General features: G+C 41.8%; 2 protein-coding genes across 4 annotated transcripts in view; one reads left to right on the top strand and one right to left on the bottom strand.

The window, feature by feature from the left end:
* KIF15 (kinesin family member 15) overlaps nt 1–8,102 on the bottom strand; it is a 56,833-nt gene extending 48,731 nt beyond the window's left edge. For 2 of the 3 annotated variants that reach the window (XM_019984377.2, XM_070776209.1), the window contains exon 1: nt 7,953–8,101. In XM_019984377.2, the coding sequence (XP_019839936.2) occupies nt 7,953–7,971 (19 nt within the window). In that variant the 5' untranslated portion in view covers nt 7,972–8,101. Of the gene's footprint in view, nt 1–7,952 lie in introns of all 3 variants that reach the window. The other variant, XM_070776210.1, reaches the window with a different exon arrangement.
* Nucleotides 8,103–8,166: 64 nt separating this feature from the next.
* KIAA1143 (KIAA1143 ortholog) lies at nt 8,167–16,840 on the top strand. Its single transcript, XM_019984394.2, has 3 exons — nt 8,167–8,339; nt 11,393–11,537; nt 14,893–16,840. The coding sequence occupies exons 1-3, from the start codon at nt 8,232–8,234 to the stop codon at nt 15,108–15,110; spliced, it is 471 nt and encodes a 156-aa protein (XP_019839953.1). The 5' UTR covers nt 8,167–8,231; the 3' UTR covers nt 15,111–16,840.
* Nucleotides 16,841–21,773: the final 4,933 nt, after the last annotated feature.

Genomic DNA, 21,773 nt, shown 5'->3' with positions numbered 1-21,773 from the left:
GCCATGAAATTAAAAGACGCTTACTCCTTGGAAGAAAAGTTATGACCAACCTAGATAGCATATTCAAAACCAGAGACATTACTTTGCCAACAAAGGTCCATCTAGTCAAGGCTATGGTTTTTCCAGTGTTCATGTATGGATGTGAGAGTTGGACTGTGAAGAAAGCTGAGAGCCGAAGAATTGATGCTTTTGAACTGTGGTGTTGGTGAAGACTCTTGAGAGTCCCTTGGACTGCAAGGAGATCCAACCAGTCCATTCTAAAGATCAATCCTGGGTGTTTTTTGGAAGGACTGATGCTAAAGCTGAAACTCTAATACTTTGGCCACCTCACGCGAAGAGTTGACTCATTGGAAAAGACTCTGACGCTGGGAGGGATTGGGGGCAGGAGGAGAAGTGGACGACAGAGGATGAGATGACTGGATAGCATCACTGACTCGATGGACATGAGTTTGGTGAACTCCGGGAGTTGGTGATGGACAGGGAAGCGTGGCATGCTGCGATTCATGGGGTTGCAAAGAGTTGGACGCGACTGAACTGAACTGAACTGAAAGGAGGGAATGCAGAAACAAGGGAGGAGCAGTCAAGAAACAATAGTGCGGCCTTGGGGCATGCTCCTGGCTACTCAAGGGAAACACACAATATATATTTGAGTTCTTGAGGACCTAAGGCTCCTACCCAGGGAGAGGATGGAATGATGATGTTGAAGCTCCAGACTTCAGTCAACTAAAGCCTGGACTTTGTTGACCTCTGCCCCAACTCTACGCTAAATTTCATCTGTCCAATCAAGTGCTTTCATGAATATACATATAGCCTTAGCTTAAAACCTCCTCAATTTTGCTGTTCAGAGAGACTGCTTTGGAAAGATTCTGATGTTCTCCTTATTTGCTGTACATAATAAATCCTAGAGGATGCAGAGACCACTTACCCAGAGTTGCTACAACGTATTACCCAAGATGTCTAGTTTCTAACAAAAAAACTGCAAGGAATTCAAAGAAACAAGAAAGTATGACCCATAAATCAGAATAAAAAGCCTGTGAGAGTGCTTACATGTTGATATCAGGAAAAAGACTTTAAAGTAGCCATTACAAAGATGTCCAGAACTAAAGGAAATCATAATTACATTAACTTTGAGCTGAAAGAAAAAAAGAACAACCAAGCTCTAAGATCAACAGAGATTATGAAGGCCAAAGAACAGAGAGAAAAAAAATGAAAAGTGAAGTGAAACTTGCAGAAATGTAGGCCCACATTAAGCATACTAACATGCACAAATGGGGAGAAGAGAGAGAGAACAGAAAAAAGTCAAAGAAATAATGGCCCAAACTTCCCAAAATCCATTAAAAAATGATCTATATATCCAGGAAGTTAAACAAATCCCAAACAGGATAAACACAAACAGACCAACTGATGCATCACAGTAAAAGTGTTGGAAGTCATTACTTAAGAGAGAACCTAATTTAGATTAACAGTTGACTACTCAGTCAAACAGGAGGGAAGGGGGCAGGGCACAACATTTAAAAGAATGACACAGACACGGGACACGACAAAAACTGGTTAGAACAAACTCACTCAAAGATGGTGGAAGATCTGACTTCCAGTGGACCTTGACCCTCATTATATGCTTACTGTAATATACTAGCATAAGCTAAGGGACATACCAACCAGTGCCACGATCTTTCAGGCCAATTATCAAAGAACAAAGAGGGCAAAGTGCTTGTCTGAGGAGGCCTTACAAGTAGCTGAAGAAAGAAGAAAAGCAAAAGGCAAGGGAGAAAGGGAAAGAATATTCGATTGAATGCAGAGTTCTAGGGAACAGCAAGGAGAGTTATGAAGGCTTTCTTCAATGAACCATGCAGAGAAATAGAGGAAAACAATACAATGGGAAAGATTAGAGATCTCTTCAAGAAAATTGAACATATCAAGGGCACATTTCATTGCTTGCAATGAATTTCACACCCATTGCAAGGATGGGCAGCATAAAGGACAGAAATGGTATGGACCTAACAGAAGCAGAAGAGATTAAGAAGAGGTGGCAAGAATACACAGAAGAACGATACAAAAAAGGTCTTAATGACCCGATAACCACAATGGTGTGGTCACTCACCTAAAGCCTGATATCCTGGAGTCTGAAGTCAAGTGGGCCTTAGGAAGCAGTACTAGGAACAAAGTTAGGGGAGGTGACGGAATTCCATATCAAATTCCATTTCAAATCCTAAAAGATGTTGCTGTCAAAGTGCTGAACACAGTATGTTAGCAAATTTGGAAAACTCAGCAGTGGCCACAAGACTGGAAAAGGTCAGTTTTAATTCCAATCCGAAAGAAAAGCAATGCCAAAGAATATTCAAACTACCATACAACTATGCTCATTTCACATGCAAGCAATGTTATGTTCAAAATCCTTCAAGCTAGGCTTCAGCAGTACATGAAATGAGAACTTCCAGATGTACAAGCTGGGTTTCAGAGAGGCAGAGGAAGCAGAGATCAAATTGCCAACATTCATTGGATCACAGAGAAAGCAAGAATTCCAGAAAGACAGCTGCTTCATTGACTACAAGGAAGCCTTTGACTGTGTGGATCACAACCAACTGTGAAAAATTCTCAAAGGGATGGGAATACCAGATCATCTTACCTATCTCCTGAGAAATTTGTATGCAGGTCAAGAAGCAACAGTGAGAACCTTACACAGAACAACTGACTGATTGAAAATTGGGAAAGGAGTACATCAAGGCTGCATATCGTTACCCTGCTTATTTAACTTCTATGCAGCACAAGCTGGAATCAAGACTGCTGGGAAAAATATCAACAACCTCAGATATACACATGATAACACCTCTAATGGCAGAAAATAAAGAGGAATTAAAGACTCTCTTAATGAGGGTGAAAGAGAAGAGTGAAAAAGCTGGGTTGAAACACAACATCCAAAATACTAAAATCATGGCATCTGGTCCCATCACTTCATGGTAAATAGAAGAAAAAGTGGAGACAGTGACAGGTTTTATTTTCTTGGGCTCCAAAATCACTGCAGATGGTGACTGCAGCCATGCAATTAAAAGACACCTGCTCCTTGGAAGAAAAGCTATGACCAACCTAGACAACATATTAAAAAGCAGAGACATCACTTTGCCTATAAAGGTCCATATAGTCAAAGCTACAGTTTTTCCAATAGTCATGTATGGATGTGAGAGTTGGACCATAAAGAAGACTGAGCGCCGAAGAACGGATGCTTCTGAATTGTGGTGCTGGAGAAGACTCTTGAGAGTCCCTTGGACTACAAGAATATCAAACCAGTCAATTGTAAAGGAAATCAACCCTGAATATTCATTGGAAGGACTGATGCTGAAGCTGAAGCTCCAATACTTTGGCCACTTGATGCAACTTGATGTGAAGAGCTGACTCACTGGAAAACGCCCTGATGCTGGGAAAGATTGAAGGCAAAAGGAGAAGGGGGCAGCAGAGGATGAGATGGTTGGATAGCATCACCAACTCAATGGACATGAGTTTTAGCAAACTTTGGGAGATAGTAAAGGACAGGGAAGCCCGGCATGCTACAGTCCGTGAAATGGCAAAGAGTCTTAGCAGGCTTACCAACTGAACAAGAACAATAATCAAAGAACAAACAGTGGGCAGTGGCCCACTTCCTGGAAATCTCCACCCTTTCTGTGAAGTAACTGAAATAATCCACCCACTCAACAGACTATGAAATTATCCTGCCCGTAAAAACTAACCACTTGCCACATTTCGAGGCCCCTCACCTCCTGAGATGGTCCACACTCCATTTGTAGAGTGTGCTTATATTTAAATAAATTCAATTCTTACCTATCACTTTGTCTCTCACTGAATTCTTTCTGTGACAAGACATCAAGAACCTGAGCTTCATTAAGTCCTAAGACCAGGTAAGTGATCACAGACAATCAAACTCAAATTCACGTGGAAAAAAAATCAAAGAGCATCAAGTTACAGCAATCATATAATTAAAAAAAGAAAAAACGTAGAAATGTCTGTTTTCTCCTGTTTATTTTTAAAAATTGTAAATAAAAATGTATAAAATAATATGCATAAAAGGTATCAGGCTTCCAGGTGGTGCCAGTGGTAAAGAACCTGCCTGCCAATGCAGGAGATGCAAGAGAAGTGGGTTCGAACCCTATCAGGAAGATCCCTTGGAGAAGTATTCTTCACTTCACTCCAGATCCCCACTGGATCCCATGGGGATCCCTAAGATCCCCACTCCAGTATTCTTGCCTGGAAAATCCCATGGACAGAGGAGTCTGGCAGGCTACAGTTGGTAGGTTGCAAACAGTCAGACACTACTGAAGCAATTTAGCATAGCATATAAAGTATCATAAGCCTTTGACTGTGTGGATCACAACAAACTGTGGAAAATTCTCCAAGAGATGGGAATATCAGACCACCTGAGAAATCTGTATGCAGGTCAAGAAGCAACAGTCAGAACTGGACATGGAACAACATGGTTCCAAATCAGGAAAGGAGTACGTCAAGGCTGTATACTGTCACCCTACTTATTTAACTTATATGCAGAGTATATCATGAGAAATGCTGGACTGGATGAAGCACAAGCTGGAGTTGAGATTGCCAGGAGAAAGATCAATAACCTCAGATATGCAGATGACACCATCCTTACGGCAGAAAGCGTACAAGCTGGACTCAAGATTGCTGGGAGAAATAACAAGAACCTCATATATGCAGATGACACCACTGTTAGGGTAGAAAGCAAAGAAGAACTAAAGAGCCTCTTGATGAAAGTAGAAGAAGAGAGTGAAAAAGTTAGCTTGAAACTCAACATTCAGAAAACAAAGATCATGGCATCTGGTCCCATCACTTCATGGCAAATAGATGAGGAAACAGGGACAGACTTTATTTTGGGGGCTCCAAAATCACTGCAGATGGTTACTGCAGCCATGAAATTAAAGGATGCTTGCTCTTTGGAAGAAAAGCTATGACCAACCTAGACAGCATATTAAAAAGCAGACATTACTTTGCCAACTGGTCAAAGCTAGTCCATCTAGTCAAAGCTATGGTTTTTCCAGTGGTCATGTATGGATGTGAGAGTTGGACTATAAAGAAAGCTGAGTGCTGAAGAATTGATGCTTTTGAACTATGGTGTTGGAGAAGACTCTTGAGAGTCCCTTGGACAGCAAGGAGATGCAACCAATCCATCCTAAAGGAAATAAGTCCTGAATATTCATTGGAAGGACTGATGCTAAAGCTGAAACTCCAATACTTTGGCCACCTGATGCGAGGAACTGACTCACTGGCAAAGACCCTGATGCTGGGAAAGATTGAAGTTGGGAGGAGAAGCGGACGACAGAGGAGATGGTTGGATGGCATCAACAACTCAACGGACATGAGTTTGAGTAAGCTCTGGGAGCTGGCGATGGACAGAGAAGCCTGGTGTACTGCAGTCCATGGGGTCGCAAAGAATCAGACAAGACTGAGCGACTGAACTGATAAGGTATCATTGGATGTATAACATAGAGAAACATAATATATATATATTTGCCAAAATATCACAGAGAAGGTGAGTAGGAACAAACCTGTAATAGACTAAGGAAATGAATAAGATGTAAAGTAACATACTGTTGAGTTTGTAACAATACATGTTAATGTGTTTAACAATAATACCAGGCATTCCCTGGCAGACCAGTAGGTAGGGCTCTGTGCTCTCACTACAGTGGCTGGGGTTCTATCCCTAGTCAGGGACCTAACATCCCACAAGACATTACAGCCAGATAATAACAATAATAATAACACCAAAAAAGAGGATAAAAGGGAATAGATCTACACAGGAGTAATGTTTATATCACTGGAATTAAGCTAGTATAAATCTGAAGCTGATGCTGTTAAGATGGATATGTTAAACCCTAGAGCAACCGTTAAACAAAAACACAGTGAATGAAGAACAGAGGACCATGAAAGACCTGAGACACACAGAAAAAGAAAAGTAAAATGGCAGATGTGAATCCAACCAAATCAATAACAACACATGAGTAGATTAAACAACCCAATCAAAATGCAGAGATTGTCAGACCCAATCAAAAGGCAGAGATTGTCAGACTATATACTGTCTTCAGGAAACACCCTTTAGATTCAAAGATATGCTTTCACTTTGCGAGTGAAAGGATTAAAAAATTATCTCATGCAAACAGCCATCATAAGAAAGTGGGAGTGGCCACACAGGTTTCAGACAAAATGGGACTTTAAAACAAAGATACTAGAGATAAAAAGGAACATTTTATAATCATAAAAGGGTCAAATCACCAGGAAAATAACACAGATAAAAACATATCTACCTAATAACAAAGCACCAAAATACAAGAACTGACAAGAAATGAACAGAAAAGACAATTTTAGTTGGAGACTATTAATAGTTGGAGACTTCACCAATAATAGTTGGAGACTTCAGCATGCCACTTTAAATAATGACTACAACTAGACAAGATAGCAAGCCAATTAGTTGTTGCTTAGGGCAGGTGGGGGATGGGGAGGTAGCAGGTGAGAGCTCAAGGATATGAGATTTCTTTCTGAGGTGATGAAAAGATTCTAAAATTGACTACAGTGATAGTTGCACATATCTGTAAATATATTAAAAAACACAGAATTTCACATTTTACATAAGAAACTGTATGAGATAATATGTGACCTATCCCAATTATGTGCTAAAAAAATTATTTTAAAGAGGTCAGAGATGAGTACTAAATGCAGTGAAACTACAATGAGAAATCTGGTATCCGATCTGGTTCTAGGGAAAAACAACTATAAAAATACATCACTGGGACATCTAACAAAATGTAAACTATGGGCTGTGGATTCGACAACAATATACTTTCCATTAAAGAAACAGATGCTCTAATTATAGCACAGGCATCAATTCTCTTGCTTAAGTCCAGATTTATTGAACAAACACTGTGATTGTGCAGAAAGCACAATGAACATTTTGGTCCAATAATGTACCAATTTGTGTGCTAATATCCTCTGAATGCTGAAAATGTTGGAGGAAAACGAACATTTTAGATGGGAAAAGAGAGCATAATGATGTTTTAATGGTACGAGCGACCTAAAAAGCAAGTGAAACAACATATTAGAAAAGAATTACGATTGACAGCTAAAAGCATTAACGTTATTGGAAGACTCAAACACCAAACCAAAAATTCACCGTTTCTTTCATCTTCTAACACAGGCATCGCCTCCTTACCATTTATACCATTCACTAAGATACATCAAATTAGTCCAAAATCCAGTCCCTTGGCTTTAAAAATCAAGATTTCTTAAAGGGTTAGGCAATGTAAGAGGTGGGGCATGTAGTCAGCAACAGCAAAGGACAATGGAAGGGTTTATCAAAAGCAAAAACGACAGGCTCCCCTCCGTGAGAAAAAAGGAAGAACTTCCAGGAGAAGGAAAAACGGGATTGTGAGAATGTAAATACACCACTGAATTCTGTGCTTTAAAAGTCTCCTATCTAAGAAGAGTCCACAGCGGACCCTCCAAAAGAGAACGAGGTGCATAGAACAATATAGTAGGTTCTCCCCTTCAGAAAAGTCAGTAATCTAGAATTAAGCAGAAAGTGGGGAGAGTGTGAGCCGACCCTCAAGTTAGGATACAAAAGAGGCAGCCCCGACTGGGACTCGCGAAGGGACCAGCGACGAATGGAAGGTCCGAGAACAGAGGCAAGATTCAGCACGTCGCTTAGGAGCGCCTGGATGACAGCTCTCCGTTTGGTTTTGCTGCTCAGCCCCAGTGCCTAGAACTGCGCCAGGCTCTTAGCGTGCTCCCAATACACAGACGGAAAGACAACTGTTCCATTAATGTATTGTCTTGGCGAGACAGAGACGCCAAACACCCTCCCTCGCCGTTCTGTGCGCTCCTGCCCTTCACGGCCAGCAGGAAAGCTTGTACTTGTGGGAGGGAACGGGGTCACGAAGCTGGGGCTCCTCACTTACTTTTGCAGCCGGGCGCCATCGTGCCCTCAGCCCTCGGTCCCGAGACCTACGGAGCGACAGTACTCACTCCCAGCCGCGCAGCGCGCGGGGATTCCTCCCATTCAAGATGGCCGCGAATTTAAATTTGGCGCTCAGGTCCGACGTTGACGCCAGCGTGGAGGCCGCCATGTTGCCCGGCTTTGGGTCAGGGGACGGGGCTATGTGACGTCACGAGTAGGCGCCGTCGCCTCTGTACATCCTCTAGGCGCCCGGGAAGGCCTGTTTTCCCCCAGAGCAGCTATGAGCAAGCGGAACCAGGTGTCGTATGTGCGGCCAGCCGAGCCGGCCTTCCTGGCCCGCTTCAAGGAACGGGTCGGCTACAAGGAAGGGCCCACCGTAGAAACCAAGGTGAGCCCGGGCCTGTCGGGTTACCGCAGAAACGCGGCCGGCTCCGCTACTTTCGGCTTCTGCCTTGGAGGCCAAATACTGATGGGTCCCACTTCCCACCCACACTGGGCCTTCAGTCCGAGTGTCATCGGACCCCAAGCTGGTCCTCTTCAAACAACTACAGCCTCTTGCGCCCAGAAAGCTGTTGGTCGTTTTCACAGTGTTGCTGTGTTCTGAAAATTACTTGATGCAGGTAAAGCGCCCAATCCTTGGTAGATAGTACTTAAGGAATGATCATTTTTCTGTCTCTTCATTTTCACTTGCTCATTCCAAAACCTGTAGTTAACACTGTAGGTGATAGTGTCGTCCCACCTTCCAGGTAAAGAAACTGAGCACTTAATCAAATGACCTAATATACTTCCCTGGTGGTCTAGACGATAAAGCGTCTGCTGGGGAGACCCAGGTTCGATCCCTGGGTTGGGAATATCCCCTGGAGAAGGAAATGGCAACCCACTCCAGTACTCTTGCCTGGAAAATCCCATGGATGGAGGAGCCTGGTGGGCTACAGTCCATGGGGTCGCAAAGAATTGGACACAACTGAGCGACTTCACTTTCTTTCTTTCTTTTTAATATCCTAAGCCTCGAATCTAGAACATCTTTAAGAATGTCTTAGATCTACTTCTGTCCTTTGTTCTTACAAAAAAAAAAAGATGGAAAGCAAATACTTTTCATATCCTAGATCTGAATACGATCATGAGAGTCAATTTCTATGTCCTTCCAAGCTCCTTCCTGAACTGATTCACATCAAAACCTGCCCTATCTCTTCTAATAGAAAAGAGACATACCCTTATGCTTAAGACATGTGTGGAGAAATAATTTATTTAGCATTTTATCTAGCATTTGCAGTAAGACCCACTCCCATGTCACCTAATAGGACCCAAGATTGACTTAAGTGCAGTTAGTCCAGTGAGTATGTGTTAGCCCCAGGCACTGTGCCAGACTCTGAAAAGACAAAGAGATGGATTTCCAGAATGCTGTGTTCTTTAACTTTTAAATATTTCTTTGCCTGCATTGGGTCTGGATTGTGGGGCGCAGGATCTTTGTTGTGGCATGCTAGCCTCTCTCTAGCTGTGGTGCTGCAGCTCCAGGGTGCATGGGCTCAGTAGTTGCCTCTAGCGGGCTTAGTTGCCCCGCATGGCATGTGGGATCTTAGTTCCCAGACTAGGGATTGAACCCACATCCCCTCTGTTGGAAGGCAGATTCTTAACCACGGGACCACCAGGGAAGTCCCTGCCATGTACTTTAAACACCTTCCTGCCTGCCTTATTGTGACCTTCACAGGTCACCATCTCAGTGAAGCCCTTTGAACCTCCCCCACAACAGTTACTCCTCTGTTCTTCTCTTCACTCTATCCATATCTTATCTGTAGTACTTACCATTCTGCATTGCAACTGCTTGCTCTCCTGTATATCTCCATCACTAAATCTAACTCTTTTAAGTATCTTAATCCATCTATATTTTCCTAGTACAGTGTCTGTGACCTCAACGAGTGTGTGAGAAGTTACAATGGTTAGATGACTGTGCTTATCATCCTGTTGGTCATTCATGGGTAGATTGACAAATGTTTCTTGTCCCTGCTGTTTGCCAGGCTCTGTGCCTTTAGATACAGAGAAGAAACACATACTGCATTGCCTAGTAGAGTCAGGAAAACATTGATGACACTGTGTGGTACATGCCACCTGTGAGCTATAGACAATATGAAAAGAAGAGGTGAGATCTCGGAAGCCACTGCTGAAGGATTTGAGTCTAGAAGCAGATTGATTAGGAGTTGGCCAGGGTCAGTGGGTTCTTCTAGGCCCTGGGAATTTACGCAGTGACAGGGGAGGCAGAGGAGCTAATATGTTCAGGGATCTGCAAAACTCAAACGTGTCTGGAGCCCAGAGGCCATGAGCATGGCGAGAAGATAAGACTGTGCTTCTAGCTGTGGTTATTGACTCAGGCCAGATCCTGCAGGGCTTTGTTGCCCTGTCTGGGGGACAAGGAAGGCTCTGTGAGAAGTGGACTGACCAGCTGTGTGTTGAGTTTGCAAGCCTTGAAACCTAGCATTTCCATTCAGGGAATTCCATGTATAAGTTTGGAAAGGTGAACAAAAACATACAAAAATTTTATCATAGTAGAAAAAACTAGAAACAACCAAAATTTTTGCTTACAAAGAACTGATCAAATAAACCATGAGATAACCATATATAGAGTTAAATAATCGTAATTTTTAAAAATAGATAATGCCATATGTATCTCAGGGTATTGTGCAAAGCGTTTTGTTCTGTTTTTCTTTGAGTAAAAAAGTTGGGCAAGTAGAGCTTTTATGGTGTCTGATATTTTTCTTAAAAATCTCAATTAGCCAAAGGTTACCATGTGTTACGTGTGTAAAGTGAGTCCATGGTTTCTGTTACATTATTCTCTGTACTTTTTTATGTTTGGGAATTTTAATAATTTAAAAAGAAAAAAGAAAGCAAGTCATATAGTAGTATGTTTAGCGTCCTGTTTGTTTACAAAATGTTTTCTATACCTCCACATTTTTATACGCTTAGAACAGCTGATGAGATACCCACCAAACAAGCTGCTGAGAGGGAAGAAAGATGAGCAGAGCAGGAGGACCTTTTACCTACCGTTTCCTGTACTTTGGTGGTGTTTTTTTGTTTGTTCATTACTCTTTGAGAAGAGATGGAAGTGAAAAGGGTTGATGAAGAGCAGCAAGAACTGGCGCAGCCCAGCACTTCCCTGAATAGACTGGACATGGAACAGAGGGCCCCTGACATCAGGAACTGCAAGTTGGGGTCCTGCTGGGATGGAAACTGGTTCCCCTGGATAGGCACCCCAGAATAACTGGCAGGTGGACCTCTTCCCTACTCTGGCGAGGTTAGATTCTTAAGAGTTAACTTGAAAATTCACTGCCAAGCACATTTAGTCAATAAGCTTACTCTTCTCACTCTACTGATTAGTTTCTCACAGAGACAGTGGTTGTATTTAGTTCAGGGTCAGAACTTAAATGTTGTGTTTGTGTTTTTCCCTAGAGAATCCAGCCTCAGCTCCCAGAAGAAGATGGTGATCACAGTGACAAAGAAGATGAACAGCCCCAAGTGGTGGTTTTAAAAAAGGGAGATCTGTCAGCTGAAGAAGTCATGAAAATTAAGGCAGAAATAAAGGCTGCCAGAGCAGGTATGTCTGAAAGTAAGCTGGTTTTCCCACCAATTTAACGTTAGGTATGAAATCATTTTATATAATGGTATGGTATGTTTGATATTTCTCCTGGCAGTCTTGATTCCAGCTTGTGCTTCTTCCAGCCCAGCGTTTCTCATGATGTACTCTGCATATAAATTAAATAAGCAGCGGGACAATATACAGCCTTGATGTACTCCTTCTCCTATTTGGAACCAGCTTGTTGTTCCATGTTCACTTGTAACTGTTGCTTCCTGACCTGCATACACGTTTTTCAAGATGCAGGTCAGGTGGTCTGGTATTCCCATCTCTTGAAGAATTTTCCACAGTTTGTTCTGATCACACAGTCAAGGCTTTGGCATAGTCAGTAAAGCAGAAATAGGTGTTTTTCTGGAACTCTCTTGCTTTTTTGATGATACAGTGAATGTTGGCAATTTGATCTCTGGTTCCTCTCCCTTTTCTAAAACCAGCTTGACCATCTGGAAGTTCATGGTTCACGTACTGCTGAAGCCTGGCTTGGAGAATTTTGAGCATTACTTTACTAGCGTGTGAGATGAGTGCAATTGTGCAGTAGTTTGAGCATTCTTTGGCATTGCCTTTCTTTGGGATTGGAATGAAAACTGACCTTTTCCAGTCCTGTGGCCACTGCTGAGTTTTCCAAATTTGCTGGCATGTTGAGTGCAGCACTTTCACAGCATCATCTTTCAGGATTTGAAAGAGCTCCACTGGAATTCCATCACCTCCACTAGCTTTGTTCATAGTGATGCTTTCTAAGGTCCATTTGACTTCACATTCCAGGATGTCTGGCTCTAGGTGAGTGATCACACCATCATGATTATCTGGGTCATGAAGATCTTTTTTGTACAGTTCTTCTGTGTATTCTTGCCATCTCTTCTTAATATCTTCTGCTTCTGTTAGGTCCATACCATTTCTGTCCTTTATCGAGCCCATCTTTGCATGAAATGTTCCCTTGGTATCTCTAATTTTCTTGAAGCGATCTCTAGTCTTTCCATTTCTGTTGTTTTCCTCTATTTCTTTGCAGTGATTGCTGAGGAAGGCTTTCTTATCTCTCCTTGCTATTCTTTAGAACTCTGCATTCAGATGCTTATATCTTTCCTTTTCTCCTTTGCTTTTCGCGTCTCTTCTTTTCACAGCTATTTGTAAGGCCTCCTCAGACAGCCATTTTGCTTTTTTGCATTTCTTTTCCATGGGGATGGTCTTGATCCCTGTCTCCTGTACAATGTCACGAACCTCCATCCATAGTTCATTAGGCACTCTATCAGATCTAGTCCCTTAAATCTATTTCTCACTTCCACTGTATAATCATAAGGGATTTGTTTAGGTCATACCTGAATGGTCTAGTGGTTTTCCCTACTTTCTTCAATTTAAGTCTGAATTTGGCAATAAGGAGTTCATGATCTGAGCCACAGTCAGCTCCGGTCTTGTTTTTGCTGACTGTATAGAGCTTCTCCATCCTTGGCTGCGAAGAATATAATCAATCTGATGTCGGTGTGTTGACCATCTGGTGGTGTCCATGTGTAGAATCTTCTCTTGTGTTGTTGGAAGAGGGTGTTTGCTATGACCAGTGTGTTCTCTTGGCAAAACTCTATTATCCTTTGCCCTGTTTCATTCCATACTCCAAGGCCAAATTTGCCTGTTACTCCAGGTGTTTCTTGACTTCCTACTTTTGCATTCCAGCCCCCTATAATGAAAAGGACATCTTTTTTGAGTGTTAGTTCTAAAAGGTCTTATAGGTCTTCATAGAACCATTCAACTTCAGCTTCTTCAGCGTTACTGAGTGGGGCATAGGCTTGGATTACCGTGATATTGAATTGTTTGCCTTAGAAACGAACAGAGATCATTCTGTTGTTTTTGAGATTGCATCCAAGTACTGCATTTTGGACTCCTTTGTTGACCATGATGGCTACTCCATTTCTTCTAAGGGATTCCTGCCCGCAGTAGTAGATACAATGGTCATCTGAGTTAAATTCACCCATTCCAGTCCATTTTAGTTCGCTGATTCCTAGAATGTCGACGTCTACTCTTGCCATCTCCTGTTTGACCACTTCCAATTTGCCTTGATTCATGGACCTGACATTCCAGGTTCCTATGCAATATTGCTCTTTACAGCATCGGACCTTGCTTCCATCACCAGTCACATCCATAGCTGGGTATTGTTTTTGCTTTGGCTCCATCCCTTCATTCTTTCTGGAGTTATTTCTCCATTGATCTCCTGTAGTATATTGGGCACCTACTGACCCGGGGAGTTCCTCTTTCAGTATCCTATCATTTTGCCTTTTCATACTGTTCATAGGGTTCCCAAGGCAAGAATACTGAAGTAGTTTGCTGACCCTGATGCTGGGAGGGATTGGGGGCAGAAGGAGAAGAGGACGACAGAGGATGAGATGGCTGGATGGTATCACTGACTCGATGGGCATGAGTCTGAGTGAACTCTGGGAGTTGGACAGGGAGGCCTGGCGTGCTGCGATTCATGGGGTCGCAAAGAGTCGGACACGACTGAGCGACTGAAATGAACTGAACTGATGGTATGTTTGAAGGAGATAGTCCTAGTTCAAACTTCATTTACCAGATTTGTGACTCTGAACAAGTTATTTCACCTCTCAGTCTCAGCTACCTCATCAGTAAAATGGGAACAATAATTGTGGCCACCTTATTGGGTTGTTAAAAGGATTAAACGCAAATTTAAGTAAAAACATCCTTTTTTTTTTTTTTTTTTAAATAGCTGGTTAGGTTTACAAACTAGTCAGCAGAGGTCTATTTAGTGCCTGAAGTGTGGAATGCTATATAGCATTTTATTCATTATTTGTAAGTTTTTATTACATTGCTTTAGGAGGAAATGCTGGAGTTTCAAACAATCACGTTTCAAAATACTTAAAAATACAGCATGATTATGGATAACCAACAAGGACAGTAGTATCTGCCCAGTGGTATGTGGCAGCCTGGATGAGAGGGGAGTTTGGTGGAGAATGAAAACACGTATATGTACGCCTGAGTCATTCTGTTGTCCACCTGAGACTATCACAATATTGTTAATCAGCTGTACTCCAATACAGAATAAAAAGTTTAAAATATGTGCGTGTGTGTGTATCTCCTGATTGTTTTGAATTGGGGACTGCCAATATTACAGTATACTTCAGTAAATGAGTTTCTTTAGGTTTTTTATTAAGTGACTGCATGTGTTGTGGGTACATAGCTAGAGGGAACAGAGAAGAACAGGCTGAATTGACTCAAGGACATCCATAAATACAGTATGAGATTTTCTTGCCATCTGACTCTCCATTAAAGTCAAAATAATGAGAGAAAGAAAGTGTTTTAACTTTGTTTTTTGGTGCAGATGAAGAGCCACCTTCAGCTGATGGAAGAATTATGTATCGAAAACCAGTCAAGCGTTCCTCAGACGAAAAATATTCAGGTTTATCAGCAAGCTCAAAAAAGAAAAAGACAAAAGAAGAAGATGAAATAAATAAGCAGGACTCGGTTAAAAAGAACTCACAAAAGCAAATAAAAAACAGTAGCCTCCTTTCTTTTGACAATGAAGATGAAAATGAATAAATACATATTTTGGACTTCTTTAAAAACATATGGGATTTTTAGAAAATAACATCTGTTTTCCTATTATAAAGTAATATAAGTTCATTGAAGAAAATTTAGAAAATTCAGAAAACGTTCAGCAAGATAAAAACTATCTATCCATCAATACCCTTTTGACCTGAACTGCTAATTCTCTAACATTAACTACCACTAACATTTTATTTCCTGATGTGGGATGTGTGTGTATGTAAATTATATTTTTGTAACCAAATTTTTACTGTATTCTGTATGTTCTCTGTCCTGCTTCTCACTTGACATTGTATCATGAGTATTTTTCCAGGTCAGTAAAAATCAAAATCCTGACACTAATAACTACAGAGGATTTTGTAATTAAACATGTCCCATGTTTTATCGTCCTCTTCAGCAGAACCTCAGTTTGGATGAGGGAAATGATCATGGGCCTAGTTACCAGTACTTCCCCAGCTCCTGCTAAGGACAGCCTTGTGATAGCTCCGATAAATTAAGAGATACAAGTAGATCTTGAGCAAGGATCTAATACAGGGGACCGTGATACAAGTTCGGATCTACTGTATCACATGGTGACTATAGTTGTTACATGATTTAAAAAAAAAGGTACAAGTGGAAATCTGCTTCCTATGTATCTGATACAAAAGGACAGATTTGGCAAGCATGAACGGTTGTCCTCTCTCCATCCTGCCTGGAACACAAACATGCAACCAAGAAGTTCCAGAGCCATTTGGGGGCATGAAAAAGACAGCCACTTGTTCCAGCTGGTACACTGGACAGACTCCAGGAGCTTGGATCATGATGGCATGCCTGGAGGATCTGCTGTACCAGCCTTGGACTTACTGATCCATGAGGATAAACACCTCCACAGTTAAAGTTCAGTCGGGTTTCTGTGACACGCAGCCTAATGATACAATGGTAGAATGTGTGTGTATAGAAACCTCCAAGTGTATTTCTGATGATTTCCTTAGAATGAGTTGCTAGAAACAGAATTACTGGATCAAAGTATTTGAATATTTCTAAAGCTTTTGATGCTTTCTTTCAAATTGCTTTCTATGTAGTTTTACCATTTTATTCATACCACCTACAAGAAGCCACATCACCTCATCTCTGGTAACTGCACCACCATTGGACTGGCACCTTTATATTTTTGTCAATTTGATATATTGAAAATGGTGTTTAATAGTTCTATTTAACCAGCATTTTCTCTGACCAGGGAAGCCCAACTGTTTTTCATGTTACCTAAAAATTTTCCTCATTACAGCAAGTCCACCACATCTGGAGACTTATCAAGATCCCATTCTTCACCAGCCAGAAATTAGGAATTTCAGAGCTTCCATGTTATGAATTTGGTGCTACATCTGTCTTTCAGTTATTTTAAGACCTAATGTAAAGAGTCTCAAAAGTGATTCAAGTGAGTGGGCTCGCAAGTCCTGAAATAGGCTCTGTAAGTTACACAGACTAGTCCCATAGCCATTCTGCAGTGCTATCTTTAATGTGTACCCAACTTGTTATATAAACCAGGGTTTTTCTAGTCTGTATCACTGCTATATCTATTCTTGTACCAACACCCCACTGCTTTAATTACTGTAAATTTTAATATGTCTTAGGATCTACAGGTGGGAGTCTTGAGGACAGGGACCTTGTCTTACTTATCTCTGTATCTTTAGTACCCAGAACAGTATCCAACATATTAAGAGCATAATAAATACAATGAGAATGACTGTTTCTCTAATTTTTCAATAGGCTGGTGATTCTCAAAGTATAGATCCTAGACAAGCAGCATCAGCACCTCTGGGAACGTAAAGATGCAAATTTGTATGCCTTGCCTGAGAACCAGAAATTTAAGGTGTAGGGCCCAGCATTCTCTGTAAGAAGCCCACTCGAAGGTTCTGATGCTCACTCAAATTTGAGAAATACTGATAAAAGCCTATAGTAAGGGAGATGAAGCCAAAAATTTAAACAAGTAACATGGAAGACTGTTTAAAAGATCTTAAATTTTAAAATTTATCATACTGATGAAGTCCTGACCGTAGGTGATACTTCTGACAATGTAAGTGGTACCAGCCAGGAAGCACATCTGAAGAAAGCCCAAGATCAAGGTAGAGTGGCAGGTGAGATATGCTGAGCAGCCTTCACAACACTGTTTCACCTCCGTAAACTGCTTTCTAAGAACAGTGGGTCCTGTTAACTGCAGAATCTAGTTTTCTGAGAAAGATGAGTGAGTTTGGGGCCAGAGGGGAGAGGATAATCCTTTCCCCTCACCAGCCCCAGAGTGCCTCCTTGCTTCTCATGAATGGACCATATGTACAGGTTAGACAATTAGGCCAATAATGTGATCCCAAGGCTGAGGCAGGAAACCTATTAATAAAAAGACAAGCCTGGGAACTTCCGTAGTGGTCCAGTGGCTAAGCCTCCACACTCCCAATGCAAGGGACCAAAGTTCAGTCCCTGATGGGAACTGGATCCTAGTTGCTGCAACTAAGAGTTTGCATGCTGCAGCTAAGACTCAGTGCATCCAAGTTAGTTAACAAAAGAAGCCTGGAACATCTTGTGCCCCAAAGTAAGGAGGTCCTCAGGGGATAATGGGGGTATGTCAAAAGGACGGAAGGAGAAGAGAAGGGATAGGTCTTCCTTGCAAAGGAATCCTAATTAATCAGTGTAGGAGGAATGATGGAAATACAAAAATCACAGTTCTTCCTGGTGGTCCAGTGGTTAAGACTCCAGTTTCAATGCAGGGGACACTGGTTTGATCCCTGGATGGGGAACTAAAATCCTATGTGCCATGTAGTGTGGCCACCAAAAAAAAAAAAAAGAAAATTGGCAAATTCCACAGTAATAAGTTCCAGTGGGCTGAATGGTAGCCTCCAAAGAGTTTGGTCCTAATTCCTTGGAACCTGGGAATGTTACCTTATGTGGTAAAGTTTTTGCAGGTATGATTAAGGTTCTCAAGATAAAGAATCCTGGATTATCTGGATAGGCTCTAAAAACCATCACACATCTCTTTATAAGAGAGAGGCAGACAGATTTAGACATAGACAAGAAACTACAAAGAGAGGCTGAGAATGCTCACAGCTACCAGGAGCTGTAAGAAGACGATGCCCCCTGAAGTCTTCAGAGAGAGAGCAGACCTGCCAACACTGTGACTTCAGCCTAACAAAACTGATTTCAAACTTCTGACTTCTAGAACTCTAAGAGAATACATTTCTGTTCTTTTAAGCCATTGAGTTTGTGACAGTTTGTTACAGTGGCCATGGAAAACCAACACGTGGTGTTGGCAAGATTCATCAAAAGATATCAAAATTAGAGACTTCCCTGGTGGTCTGGTAGTTAAGACTATGCTTCTACTGCAGGGGGCTCAGGTTCGATTCCTTTTCAGGGATCCTGAGCTAAGATCCCACATGCCACATGTCACAGCCAAGGGAAAAAAGAAGTGTTTTTTTTGCCAGAAATATGCTGAAAAACAATATTTGCATAGTATCAAAGTATAGTTCCACCAGAGACTGATTAATTACAAAAAGAAAACTAGTCACTTAGAGTGGAGAACCAGGCAGGTGCCACATTATCTAAATGATCAAAGTAACATCACCAGTATACTGACATCATGACTTCCTGAAATGATGAACTGAGAAGGGCATATCACTTTCCAAAAGCCAGGAAGATTCCCCTACGGCCTTCCTGATGCCCTTTTCAAAGAGCGAAAGTCTTAATACCGAAGAGACCCAAATCCTAGCAGCTGACAAAGCACAGAATGTCAATACAGACACCAGAGCTTCTCTGCCAGTGTCAGTGCAAAGATGCCAGCTTATACTTTCTGCTTGGAAAAGGAAATAGCAACCCACTCCAGTGTTCTTGCCTGGAAAATCCCATGGATGGAGGAGCCTGGTAGGCTACAGTCCATGGGGTCACAAAGAGTCGGACACAACTGAGCGACTTCACTTTCTTTCTATAGTTTCTTTTGGAGAAGGAAATGGCAACCCACTCCAGTGTTCTTGCCTGGCGAATCCCAGGGACGAAGGGGCCTGGTGGGTTGTGGTCTATGGGTTGCAAAGAGTTGGACACGACTAGGCAACTAACACACACACACACGTATACTTTCTTCTGAGGAAGTCCTTTATTCTGAGATTATAGGTTTCTTATCTCTGGTGTTTCTTCTATGAAACAATGTTTATAATAAATGGTAGGTTAATTTAATATGCTTACTCTTCAAATTAAAAGGCAATAAATCTGTATTAGCTTCCAAAAAATATTTTGAAGTTTATGGCCAAGGAAAGCCAAACATCAAGGCCAGCTGTTTGATAGAATATTCCACAGTAACAGAAATGTTTTATATAATAGCTTTGCTATCCTTAGCCACAGGTCCATTGAGCACTTGGAATGTGGCTAGAGTGAGAAACTTAACTTTTCCTTCTGTTAATTTTAATTAGTTTACATATAGGAAATTCCCTGGTGGTCCAGTGGTTAGGACTCAGCACTTTCACTACCCAGGACTGGGGTTCAATCCCTGATCAGGGAACTAAAATCCCATAAGCCAAAGTATTTACATGCAATTAGCGGCCACTATATTGGACAGTACAGTTTTAGGTATTACTGGGGTAGACAGGAATTTTTTAACTCATTAGGAGTCCTGCAGCTCATGAGGAAGTCTTTCCCACTTTGTAAAGGTCAGAGATGTTTCTACATTTAACATGAAACAGTGCAAAATGCAATTATATCTGACTATGTGGCTCAAGATAACCAGGCCCATACAGTCAAATCAGGCAGCAGGCTCCCATTTCTGTGACCCTTTCCCCAGTCCTGGGCCCTGTCTCTCCAGAGGTTGTTGCTTTCAGAGCCTCACACTGCTATGGAAAGTCTCTTCACTGTATCTACTCGCACCAACCTACTGCTTCTCCCGAGACATACATGAGGTCTTTCAGACAGGAGAAAAAGGCTAGACAGAAGGCATCTGTCCAAGTGTCAGGTTAGGAACTCTCCACTGCCTCACAATCATTCTAGGCTAATGGCAGCCCCAAGTTTAATGTGATTTAGGCATATGTGGTCCCAGAAGCTGGCACAGAAGGGCCATTTAGTTATCATCATTGATTTGAATGTTTCCTTAGAGACTGGCAACAGTGACAGCACAGTCCTGGTCCCAGGAGCTGCTGGGGAGAGCTGAACAACTTTGTCAGCTGCAGGATGGGACCCTGAACTTTGTATCCATGTAGCTGATTCCCCAAATTCTCCAAGTCTAGTCATACCTTCTCGTGCTACTCATCCCATCACAGCCTCCATTCTCTCCAGTGCCTGGGTCCTTCTGAACCTGCAGTGTCAGATCTGAGAACACAAACTGTCTGTCCTACCACCTTGACACTGAGTCGTTCCCAGCCTTCTCCTCCCTACACCAATCCAGCCGTGCACCACTACACTCTTCCCCTCCTACCTGGTGCCCTGAGGAGACGGTAGCAGAGAGTCCATTTCCCATTGCCCCTACCTCTCCCTGGGTCAACAAGTCAAGCTGGGTCTCTGGTGCAACTGCGGCAGTACTGTCTACCTCCTGGAGATAGTTCTCTATAAAATTGTATGCAACAGAAGCTGGACATCCAATTAAAAATGAGGAAACATCCTGAACAGATACCTCACCAAAGAAGCTATACAGACAGCAAATAGGCATAGAAAGCTGTCCCACTTTGTATGTTATTGAAACACAAAACAATGAGCTACCACTACACACATATTAAAATTACTAAAGTCCAGATCACTGACAACACCAAGTGCTCACAAGAATGTGGAGCAATAGGAACTCTCTTCATTGCTGGTGGGAAATGCAAAGTGGTATTGCCACTTTGGAAGACAGTTTGGCCCTTTCTTACAAAACTAAATGTGATCCAGCAATTACACCCCAAGGTATGTACCCAAAGAACTTGAAAACTTATGTCCACACACAGACCTGAACACAGATGTTCATTGCAGCTATAACCGCCAAACTCTGAAAACAACCAAGATATACTTGAGTAGGTGAATGCATAAACTGTGGTACATCCAGACAATGGAATGTTATTCAGCACTAAAAAGAAATGAGCTGTCAAGCCATGAAAAGACATGGAGAAAATTAAATGCATATTACTAAGTGAAAATAACTAATTCAAAAATTACAAAACTACAATTCCAACTACATGACATTCGGGAAAAAGCAAAACTATAAAGACAATAAGATAAGTGGTTGCCAGGGATGGGGAGGACGTGAGGATAAACAGGTGGAGCACATAAGACTTCTAGGGCAGTGAAACTATTCTGTATGAAACAATAATGGTGCATACATGTCATTATATATTTATCCAAGCCCTTAGGATGCGTGACTCTTAAGAACCCTTATGTGCAGAGAAAGGAGAACCCTCCTATACTGTTGGTGGGAATGTAAATTGGTACAGCCACCATGGAGAACAGTATGGAGGTTTCTCAAAACTCTAAAAATAAGAGTTGCCATATGATCCAGCAATTCCACTCCAGACAAAACTATAATTCGAAAAGATACACACATCCCTATGTTCACAGAAAAACCATAATAGCCAAGACATGGAAACAACCTAAATGTCCAAAAAGAGATGAATGGATAAAAAAGATGTGGTACATACAGACAATGGAATATTACTCAGTCATAACAGAGAACAGAGTGAT

The sequence above is a fragment of the Bos indicus genome, chromosome 22 (genome assembly GCF_029378745.1).
Source record: "Bos indicus isolate NIAB-ARS_2022 breed Sahiwal x Tharparkar chromosome 22, NIAB-ARS_B.indTharparkar_mat_pri_1.0, whole genome shotgun sequence".
In the NCBI taxonomy this organism is placed as follows: Eukaryota; Metazoa; Chordata; class Mammalia; order Artiodactyla; family Bovidae; genus Bos; species Bos indicus.
Note: the sequence above shows the minus strand (reverse complement) of the source record. Positions and strands in the feature narration are given on the sequence as shown.

What these genes read in the sequence shown, in the direction of transcription:
- KIAA1143 (XM_019984394.2), top strand. Translation starts at nt 8,232, where the DNA reads ATGAGCAAGCGGAACCAGGTGTCGTATGTGCGGCCAGCCGAGCCGGCC. An exon ending in GGCCCACCGTAGAAACCAAG is followed by an intron (nt 8,340 to 11,392) that starts GTGAGCCCGGGC and finishes GTTTTTCCCTAG; the next exon opens with AGAATCCAGCCTCAGCTCCC. An exon ending in AATAAAGGCTGCCAGAGCAG is followed by an intron (nt 11,538 to 14,892) that starts GTATGTCTGAAA and finishes TTTTTGGTGCAG; the next exon opens with ATGAAGAGCCACCTTCAGCT.